This window comes from Impatiens glandulifera, chromosome 2 (genome assembly GCF_907164915.1).
Source record: "Impatiens glandulifera chromosome 2, dImpGla2.1, whole genome shotgun sequence".
Taxonomy (NCBI): Eukaryota; Viridiplantae; Streptophyta; class Magnoliopsida; order Ericales; family Balsaminaceae; genus Impatiens; species Impatiens glandulifera.
In genome coordinates, this window is record NC_061863.1 from 47,721,713 (window position 1) to 47,733,129 (window position 11,417).

The 11,417-nt window shown below is 35.8% G+C and overlaps 1 protein-coding gene across 3 annotated transcripts; it reads left to right on the forward strand.

Moving 5' to 3' along the window:
- The first annotated feature begins 750 nt into the window (after nucleotides 1–750).
- LOC124923904 lies at nucleotides 751–10,651 on the forward strand. Of its 3 annotated transcripts, XM_047463902.1 has the most exons (16): nucleotides 751–949; nucleotides 2,524–3,057; nucleotides 3,129–3,408; nucleotides 3,812–3,905; nucleotides 4,005–4,107; nucleotides 4,666–4,842; nucleotides 4,950–5,675; nucleotides 5,772–5,863; nucleotides 5,963–6,022; nucleotides 6,114–6,202; nucleotides 6,938–7,480; nucleotides 7,590–7,664; nucleotides 8,205–8,275; nucleotides 8,374–8,431; nucleotides 8,943–9,198; nucleotides 9,725–10,651. In XM_047463902.1, the coding sequence occupies exons 2-16, from the start codon at nucleotides 2,648–2,650 to the stop codon at nucleotides 10,291–10,293; spliced, it is 3,603 nt and encodes a 1,200-aa protein (XP_047319858.1). In that variant the 5' UTR covers nucleotides 751–949; nucleotides 2,524–2,647; the 3' UTR covers nucleotides 10,294–10,651. The 3 variants fall into 3 exon arrangements, with proteins under 3 accessions (XP_047319858.1, XP_047319856.1, XP_047319857.1); XM_047463900.1 differs by having other exon boundaries at nucleotides 3,812–4,107; XM_047463901.1 differs by having other exon boundaries at nucleotides 3,812–4,107; nucleotides 7,605–7,664.
- The last annotated feature ends 766 nt before the right edge of the window (nucleotides 10,652–11,417 follow it).

An 11,417-nucleotide genomic window follows, 5' to 3' on the forward strand; every position in this document is an offset into this window, starting at 1 on the left:
TGTTATTGTCGATTTTTATAAAGCAATATCAATTAATGTACATTAGAAATAATAATAATAATTGAGTACAAATTTAAAGAAAATTACCAATTATGATAAAACAAAAAAAACATACAAGTTTTTTAATATAAAAAGTTAATATGACCTTAAAATATTTGAATTTTTCTTAAGAAAAGTTATCTAATATGATAAGAAAACAAAAAAAATAAAAATACATACCAATTTTTTTATTTTAAGAAATCAAAATTTAATCCTATACGATAGTTCAAGTGACAATAGTTTTCTATTACCTGTTTTTCTTAACAGGAGATGTGCAAAATGATAATTTATTTTATTTTATTTGTAATATGACCATTTTGTCTTTCTTTGTAAAGGGAACATGAAAAATAACGTACTTAACAGGGAATTTCTTCGACAATAATCGATGACTAAAAACCAAAGTCCCCGAATTTCACTTGTAACTAGATTAGTACATGGTAACTTTTTAAAATAAAATAAAAGATGAAATAACTAAGTGACCATAATCAAATGAAGCAAACCATGAAAGGCAACAAAGAAACAGAAAATGTCTTTTTGGTGTTTAAGATAAATTTTACTATTTTTGTTTATGCATACATAAAAGAAAATAAAAGTGCGAGCCGTTGAAGCCGACTGACTCACTCGAGGATTGATGTTCCAATATTACCCCTAATGGTGTACATATATATATATATATAGGTTATAGTATCAGAAACCATGGACAAAATTGTACTCTCACCACCTAAAGCCAGCACATTTGCCGATCATAGAACGCTTTCGTCCTCCTTGGCCGTCTTTGATTTCGAGCTCCCAACTCATAAATCATACTTTTTTTGGATTCTATCTTTATAATTCAGATAAGCTTCGCGATTCTTCACACTTGCGCTATCGATTCAACTTTATTCAACAGATTTATAGTTCACAACTCAAGGTATATGCGTGCGCCAATTTCTTCATATGTTTATCTCTGTATTTGTGATTTACTTTGCGTTAAATCAACTTCTAGCGTTTCATTTTCTTTGCAGCTGTGAATCTAGGTTATCTGCTTCCATTTTGTGTTTTTTTTGGGGTTATTGATTGAACTTTTGTCCAATAAGGTTTGTGTTAATCGAGTCATGTTTTTTGCTTAGTTGTTGAGCTGGGTTTGCTGATCAAGTTAATGATGACTTAATTAATGTTATCTTCATGGGAATGAAGCATTTAATGCATGTCATGTTGAGACAAGCAGGAATTGTTTAAGGATCACTTAGGTAGGTAGTTGAGATTAAGAGATAAAAATAAGTAAAGTGGTGGTTGGTGTTATCTTCATGTGAATGAAGCCTTTAATGCATCTTATATTGAGACAAGCAGGATTATTTTTAAGGAAGTTGAACTGAAAGATAAAAATGAGAAGATGGGGGTTAAGTGTGAGAGAGGTAGAGGGGTACAATGGGCTCACTGTCTTTTATTTCTTTATTCTGATGGGTGCAGAGTAGTATATATTGTTGGAAGGTCTAGATATGTTTGGTATAAATGACATTATCCTATTTCATGCTTAGCTTAGTCGATATTTCTAATAGTTTTTGGGTTGTAAGCATCCGTTAATGACGATTCATGATTATGGTGTACTGTCCATTTGGCATTCCTGTAGAGTATATACACAGAATTATGACAGCTTTACAAAAATTGCACATGAAAAATCTGTGAGTTGTAAATGTCCATGACACTTGTAGTGTCAAATTCAGTTTTGTCTATTAAGAAACAAAAAAAATTCCATGATATTGAAGAATATGTTTTTTTGACTAGTTCATATTCAGATTATGAAATGGAAAATAGTAGCTGTTTGGAAAGTCTATGCAATTGTGTAATCTTCTTATGTCCCGTCTCATAAAACCCACAACAAGATTCTTGCTTTATGCTAAGGCGTAAAAGGTGCTTCCTTAGGGGCATTGTTGATCACATGAATTATTATGGCATTAGGCTTTAATGTTGAAAATCTCATGCCCTTCTTTCAGAATAGGCAAGCTTGTGACAATGTTGTAAAAAGTTGATAACACTAACTAACTCATCTAAAATAAATAATTGATTCTAGGATCTAGCTATAATTTATATTATGACACTTCATATACGTTTAAGATGAAAAACAAAATGTTCAGAAGTAGAGTGCCGAGGAGTTGAAGTGATATAAGTTTTCACGTTGTCCTAATTCAAGTTGCTATTATATTCTTCATTACGTCTTTAGTCTCAGTGAGGTCCATCTGTTTAGCTCATTTTCTAGTATCATATACTTCCCTAGGTTACGAAAGGTGGCTATTACCTGTAGGGATCATACCCTTGTGCTACAGCTGACCTTTTAGAAATTTACCACCAGACAATGTTGCTGGATTAAAATTATGGTCTGTACAGTTACCCAGTTTGCCATTGGTGTTGCTTTTCTTTACTAGCGAAATTACTGTTTTATCATAAAATAACTGGCTTCCAGTTATTGTTATTAACTTAGATTTTGACTTTTACTTGTGATTACAGGTTATCTCTCCTTCTAGTCAAAGATTTATAAATTGGTCTTTGATGTGCTGCATCTGTGTTATATTGTCATGCACCACTGTCTTTATTGGTCGTATTGCACAGAGTGTGTGTGGAAGCAGGTGCTATGGCAGCATCTACTAAGTTCGACAGGTCTTCTAATAGCCCAGATAGGCAACTATATACACCACGTGGATCCTTTATGTCTGCTTCATTGGATCGATTGGGTAGCTTCAGAGAGAATGCAGAACATCCAATTCTATCGTCTCTACCAAGCCTTTCAAGAGGCAGTTCTAGTACGAGCCAAGGAGACGTGGCGAGCTTCTTACAGTGCTTGCAGTTTGATCCAAAATCTATGGCTCTGGAGCACAAGTATAATCGGCACGTGGGGTTTAAGCGAATTGCAAATGTAGCATTTGGCCTTCCATCAGATGGTTCTCCAGCAGGTCCTGTGAAAGGGAAACCATTGCCATCTCCCTCTCTTGATGATCTTAAGAGGCTTAAGGAAGCTGCCCGTGAATGCACTATTAAAGCGAGGTATGTATATTTTACTTGTTCTAGAAGAGTTGAAAAATATATTTAGCTTATGGAGTTACATTTTGCGACAGGGAGCGCGTCAAGATCTTTTCTGATGTCTTGTTGGCCATGAACAAGTGTTTCCCCAATATTACATCTAGAAAAAGATCACGGTCAGATGTTTTGACAACTGACAGGTCCAATGTCGTGCCTTCTAGCGATCGCTCATTTCTTAAATCTGGAATGGGTAAGATAGGGTCCCAAAGTCATGCTACTACAAGTAGTTTTGATCTTGAGCCACAAAGAACTAAGGAGAGGACCAAACTTCCGATCCCAAACAAGCGTACTCGAACTTCTATGGTGGATATGAAGGTTTTGTCCCTACAAGTTTTCTTGAAATTGTAATTAAGTTGTTCATGGTGTATCCATGTTTCTCTTTAATCATATCATACACTCATTATGTTAAGTTTCCTCTTATTGCATGTGTGTCTTTGTACTTTGTACATTGCCATTATACATGTAGGGAATACCTTATAGAAGAGTCCACCCCTCTCATCCTTTCTCTCCCTCCCATATATATATATATATATATATATATTGTGTGCGTGTGGTAGAATAACTACAATCCATTCAGTGTACTAAATAGTTTTCCCAGAGGACTGCCATAGGAAATGTCATTTCTTCAGAACGGCATTATCCATTAAAAGTAAATTAAAGTAAATGTTCAGGATGTGTCTTTGAAGAGCATTAACATGTACATTATTGATTGGCATAGACTGAAGCACGTCCGAACACTCCAGCTAGGCCATCTGGTAATGCAGATAGAGACAAAGAAACACTAAGATTTTCTAATAGTGGAGCAGCTCAAGGTGAGGATAGAAGTCTTTCAGTTGGCGTTGATGGGTGGGAAAAGTCAAAGATTAAGAAGAAGCGATCTGGCATAAAGCATGATCTATCTCCATGTACAGGAACTTCAAAAGCCAATGATGGATACAGAGAACCTAAGCAAGGAGTGCATCATAAAGTAGTTGCTGATGTACGATCAAGGGTAAATGATTCCCATGGATCAAGGTACTGCTAGCTCATACTGTCCTAGTAAACTTCTTTATTATATATGTATACAAACTTTTAAAATGTGAGCTCTTTTTATTCGTTATGAAGTGCAAGTTATTTAAAGTATTACTTTTGAAATTTTGATGTCACTTGAAGGCTTAATGTCTCATAAATTGTCCAGTTACCCAAGCGTTGCAGTGTAGACCTTGTGGGATTAAATTATTATACTGAAAAAAATGTATGTATATGGGCAGAAAGTAGGGCAAGACAATCAGTTTGAGAGAGCCATTCATCCTTGTAGTCTCTTAGTGTATAGGAACTTAATTCACTGTGTTCTTAGAAGCCAGTTACAGCTTTGCATGGGTTCCCCTTTTGGGTAGTTGGGACATATGGAAATTACATTACATTCTTCCTCTTGATGAGTGTTTGCATCATGTGAATTGATAATATTCATTGGAACTTCATAAAATAACAATAATTCATTGGTATATTCTGTTGGTCTGCCTTCTGAGATGATGTTGATTCATACTTGAGTTTCTTTGCCTTTTGCACTAACTTTCTTATAATTTGATGCAGGTTAGGAGTTCCTAACGGATTAGTTGGAGTTGGAAAGACTGAAAGTGCAGCACAGCCAAGTGGGGCAGCCCTGCGCTCCTCAATACCCCACCCGGATCAGGACAGTAGTTCCATTGCACATGATAGAAAGGAACACCCTGCAGATAAGGAAAAAGTGAACTTCAGAGTTCTGAACAAGTATGCTACACATTTTAATTGCTTCACATTTCGTGTACATGTATTTATCTCATTGTAATGGAGTATTTTAGCTTCTTGTTTGTAATTTTTATTCCTATCATATGTAGGGTGAGTGCTAAAGATGACATCAATTCAACAAGTCCTACAACAAGCAATAAGTTACATCCTTCTGTTAGAGCTCCGCGATCAGCATCAAATGCTGTACCAAAGATGTCGCAAGTTGTCCAGCGAGCAAGTGATTGGGAGCTTTCTCAATGTACAAACAAGCTTCCTCTTACAATTCGCAAACGCATGCCATCAGCAAGGTCTTCATCACCACCAGTTGCTCATTGGGCAGGCCAAAGACCACAGAAGATCTCACGAATGGCTAGAAGATCGAATTTGGTCCCTATAGTCGGTAATACTGATGATCATTCTGCTCTGGATGCTGCAACCACCACGGCTGCTAGTGAGAATGTGTCGAGCCATGCAAGACATTTACTTGGCAGTTCTCCACAGAAAGTGAAGAGTAAAGTTGATCATACATCTTCCACTACACTGTCAGGCAGTGAAGAGTCTGGAATTGCTGAGACCAAATGTAGAGAGAAGGGGAAGAAGTTTGATGAAAAAGCTTCTCATAGTGCTCTAAAGGATCTCACACTTGTGCTGCCTCCACAAAAAAATAAGCTAGTTTGTGGGGATGATCTTGGGGATGGTGTACGAAGACATGGACGGTCAGGCAGAGGTCATTCTTCCACAAGATCTCTCATGCCAATCACCAATGTAAAGATTGGCAAGGTAGGAACAGCAAAACAGCTGAGAAACACTAGACTTGGTTCGGATAAGGCTGAAAGGTTTGTTATATCCATAAAATTGATAAGTTTACTTGCGGCATGTCAATTTTTTTTTAATTTCATATTTTTGAAGTTTGTTTCAACTTTTTCTATCAGCAAAGCATATCGCCCGCCAACTAGGAAGCTTTCTGACCGTAAGACTTATACACGCCAGAAACATACCACAATAAATGCATCTGATTTTCTTGGTAGACACACACTCAGCTTATAGAACATTTTTAGATCATTCTGTAGTACTTATCAATTTTTCGTTCTCATCATGTTATGGGTAACTTTTCTATGGTCAGTTGGTTCTGATGATGGAAATGAGGAGCTACTGGCTGCCGCTGCTGCCGTTTCCAATCATGGTATTTTCCTCCCTAGAACACATGGAGGATATGAACAACTTAGTAAAGCTATCACTTGCTCTTGTTAATACTGTGGAAATTGTTGATGCAGCTGCTTGCTTTCCCAGTTCATTCTGGAGGCAAATGGAGCCATTCTTTGGTTATATATCAGATGCAGATATAGCCTATTTAAAACAACAGGTAGCAGCACCTTTATTTATTTGCTAGATATATCCAAATGAATTACATCTTTTAGATTATGATGGGTTGGTTACTGCTTGAACATTTGAAATTATATTTACCAAGAGAAGGGGAAATCCATGCTATTAAACCTTATAGAATGATATTATGGCTCAAATTAGCAGGTTTCTTGAACTGTTTCTGTTTCTTTCAGTTTATATAATCGTTTCTATTAGTTTCACTTGCATATTAAAAATTGGTAGTAAATTGTCAAGGTTCCTTTATGTAGGGTTCCATTCATTAGGTTGGAAAGATATACTTGTGAAGGATGCTATTTCTTTTTCATATTTTTCTAGGACTTTAGCATTGATTCAGTTTATGGATGATTCTGGGGTGAGAATTTTGAATCCTTGACACCTCTTTACTGGGAAATCAAAAGGATGAACCAGAGGCAAAACCTTGGATGTAGTAGCATTCATGTGGGCTTTACATCAACATTTAACTTGTTCTGTATATGACTAGATTATTGGTCTTTTGATTTCATCTCAATGGCCTCAACTATCTAATATGTTATGTGTCAGATTAATGGGCAAGTCTTTCTCATTTTGATTTCATCTCAATGGCCTCAACTATCTAATATCTTTTGATTTCATCTCAATGGCCTCAACTATCTAAGTGTGAACCTTTCTCATTTTGCTGTTGGATTCAATGTAATGTAGTTAGATATGTTCTCATCTTTCAATGTTCTTTTGTAAGGGGGGTTTTGAATCTGCAGCACCAGCACTGACTCCTCCTTTTGTTCCTAGCTCTGGGTTCATGGAAAATAGAAGGGAGATAAATGAGCTAAGAAGCTGTAATCTAGACCTGGGTACAAGGACTTCAAAAGAGGTTCCCCTTTGCCAGAGACTCATTGCAGCTCTAATTTCAGAAGATGATTTTCTCCCTAATCAAAATGGAGATCTTGAATCTGACGTTTATGGATGTAGTTTTGATTTGGAGACAGATATAGAATCTAGCTCTTTTAACAGTCACTCAAGGGGAAACTTCCAGGTTGCACATGCAGGCTATAATAGCCATGCTAAAATTCAAAATTATAGCTCCCGCACTGAGATGGAAAGACCAGTTAGAAATAACAGTATGGTGGTCACGTCAGACTTTGGCTCTACAGAAAATGGAATAATCTCGGACCAAGTGTTGGAACCTCATATAACCTGTTCTGAGTTTCAGTATGGTCAAATGTCTTTTGATGAAAGAGTTCTCCTGGAACTCCAGAGCATCGGAATTTGTCCGGAGTCTGTGGTGGGTTCAAGAAACATTGCTCCTATATATATTTTTTGTGACCATTTATTTATCTTTCTCGAGCAAGTTTCATTACTATCTAGATTCGTACCATGTTTTTCATCTTCAGCCTGATTGGTCACAGGGAGGTGATGAAGAAGTCAGTGAAGATATCAGAAGTTTAGAGGACAAGTTCCATGAGCAGGTATTGTATAGTCAATTAGTTAACAGTTTCACTATGCACATAAATGCACTTTCTTATCCTGACTCTCCCTCCAACTGCCCTTTATTTCCTTTACAAAGCAGAAAAGAAGGGTGAAAACTAATGTCCTGTTTGTTATAGATGTGATGTTGTTCAAATTTAATTTACTTGGCATCTTCTCCTAGGCTGAGTCTCGGGGTGTTCAATTTTATGCATTTGTTCTATGATCCCTATCTACTCTTCTGGAGTTATTATACCTTGAATTCTCATTTTGTCTATGGTTATTGCTTGCATTTACTATTACTGTATTACATGTTTATGGATCTCAATTTTTTGTTGCTCATACTTTCCGTTAGATATGGAATAAAGATGTTAAAATGCAGGGATGCATCTAGTAATGCGAATAAAAAATATTCAATCAAATGCTGTTTTCTCTTCAAATACACCTAAGACTTAAATTATTTATGAAAAGAGGTTCAAGAGGTTAGTTTGCTTGAATATTGGATTTGTATTCTCTTTTACTTAGAAAATTGTGTATCACAGGTTCCAAAGAAGAAAGTCTTATTTGAAAGACTAGTGGCTTTGTCTTCTGAGACAAAGGAACGGCAAGAAAAGTAAAGTTCCTATCTTTAAATCTATTTGTATTTCTAGATGTTTTGCAGTTTTACTCATGTGTATCACGTTCATTATCTTCTGGTTATGTTGTATGCAGAGAGTTTGAACAGCAAGCGCTTGACAAGCTTGGGACGATGGCCTATGAAAAATATATGGTGATTCCATTGTTAACTACTCTCTTCAGTTTTTTGTTTAAAAAATCCTGTTATGTTATCTATATCCTGAAATTATAAAATCGGGTTGGTTTTTAAAGTTATTGTGGTAGGAAATGATTTTCTCATCATATCAGCAACCAATTACGAATTTACTTTATTTTTTACAACACGTTCAAATACTAAGAGTATTTTGATCATTTATCCAAATAAACCACCTTTTACATCAATTAAATATTTTCCAAAAAAAAAAACAGTATTTCCAAATAATCTTAACATCAAACATGCTCCATTATTTTCATATGCTTGTATGGTGGAATGTTTTATGTTGAACTTTTGGAGAGTATGTTATGTAATAGAAAACTCATATCACTATAGAAATCTCCAACTAATTTTTAACTGCCCTTCAATGAACCCTAACCTTATCTTTCGTATCAGTTAGCTGCCTGAGTAAATGATGTGTGTACTGTTTATCATTAGAAGCATGACATTTTCTGTTTTCTTTTGTTGACAGAGTTGTCATGGTCTGAAAAGTGCTAGTAGTAAGATGGCCAAACAAGCTAGTATGTCTTTTATTAAGCGTACATTGGATCGATGCCATCAGTATGAAGATACAGGGAAGAGCTGCTTTGGTGAGCCTATATATAGGGATATGTTCATCTGTTCTTCTTCCTATCCCAACGATGCACTGCCAGATGTTACGGCTGATGGAGAAACTAGCAAACAAGGCGTCTCTACACCTAGATGTTCTTTGGAAGTTAGAGCTTCAGGTACTCTATTTGAGGTTCAGTTTGTATAGACATTTCTGCCTGCCTTGGTTGATCTACGGTTGTTTGAGATTAATTTCAAATAACCCTACATCCAATCTACCATCACATCACTCAATTCAACAACCAAAATACCAAATTATTCTTTATTTTTTTTAACATTGATCAATTTACCCAAATAACCCACTTTTTATATAATACATGGTTATTTGCAAATAATCACTTGCTTATTCAAATACCCAAGATCAAACAAGGCCCCAATGGGTGGGGCTTGTTTGATGAATTTTTTATTTTTAAAGAAAAAAAAACTTGTTTGATGGAAAAAATAGATTATTTGGGTCAATTGTCAAATGACTAAAATATCTTGTATTTAATATTTTAAAATGATATATAAAATATATAGTAAGGGTAGTTTAGTTGATTTGATCGATGAACTGAGTGACGATGGGATAAGGGTTTATTTGGATTTAAAGTTGCATTAAAAGCAACCATGACTGATCAATCAGGCTGTGTTGTGATGTGGTGACAGGTCCATTCAGTTCTCAACAAAGTCCTTCTCTCAGCAATCACGAGATGTATTCATCAGATGGAGTCCAATTTAATGAGGAAACTTGGTCAAACGGAGTGAAGAAGAGGGAATTAGTGTTGGATGATGTTAAAGGAGGAATGAGTGTCTCTTTGGGTATGGAAGGCTCACTTTCCAGCAATGCAAAAGGAAAGAGGAGTGAGAGAGATAGGGATAGGGAGGGAATTTCTAGAGTTTTTGGTAGGCCAACCACATCAAACGACAATAATAAAAGTAGTAATAAGGGAGAACAACGGAAGACAAAAACAAAACCTAAGCAGAAATCTACTCAACTATCTGCATCTTCGAAGATGAGCAATAATAATATCCTTGACGATTTTAATCTGGATATTTTGGATGACCTACCAATACCTGAAATGGATGTCCTAGGAGGAGTCCCAGATGATCTTGGTGGCCAAGGGCATGATTTTGCTTCATGGTTAAACATTGATGATGATGCATTACAAGATCATGACAACTACATGGGTCTTGAAATTCCAATGGATGACCTAGCAGATTTGAATATGATATAAAAGCTTAAAGTAGTTTTTTTTTTCTGTGTACATTTTCTGTTCAACATAGAATGTAAAGGAGGGGATGAGTGATCTAGTTCTCAAGACATGACCTGGGGATAGGTAGGTGACTAGGTGGTGAATTTGGTAATCCATTACGAGATTGTTCAGTATTGTCTAGGAAAGTTTTCCATGTGAACCCTAAGTTTTGGGATTTTCATGCTTCAAGTTGGATTACACTTCAGATCAGAGTATGAGCATGTTGCTATCATAAATCGTAGCAAGCAATGTAATCTGGTTGTAAGATTTACAAACAGAGAACAACGACGCCCTTTGTACATAATTTCATTATTACAATAAAATCAGCTTGATTTGTTTAGCAAGTCTCTTTCACGGAAATTTTTTTCTTTAAAAAAAAACAAATTTGTGTGGTGGAAACCTGTTTTGTTGGTATATGGATGCAGGTACACCCATTGAAGGAGTAAGTCACTAATATGTAATAACTCTTTTGTTGTATGGGTGAAGGTACCAACTCAAGGTTTTTGTTTTGTTTTACAAGGTAAGTTCCTACTCTTCATATTCAAAAGAGAGCATTCTTAAATCTTCCTTCTCTTTTTAACTAAGGCAGCTTACATATATTAGAGAGACTCGTCTATTTTTTTTTACATTATAAGGGGTTAAAAGTTCAATTCTCCTGTTGGGTATTGGGGGGTTTCCTCTCTTCATTTATTGGAGGATGTAAAAAGAAAGAAAGAAAAGGTTATCAATTCGACTTGTCTTTGAAATTTGTTAGTTATCAAACTTATGGCCTCTTTGACCTACTTTGGTTTATGCTAGCTAACATGTTCATTTCACCGTTATTTATTTTTAAATGGTCCGAAGTATGAATACTCGAACTCATGACCATGAAAATATGAGTTACTACACTCTACCTCTGAGTTATGAGTCTCCACATCTCACTGACCGATATTTATATATGAACATGTTTGGTATCTTCCAGAAACTCATCGGATAAAGGCTTTAATCAATGATAAAGAATGACATCTCTAATGGAACAATAGTTACACCCACCTGTGTACATTCCTTTTTATTTTTGTAGGAATCTAGCAAAAGCCAAACTGTGGGATTGGTTAAACCTTGTAACT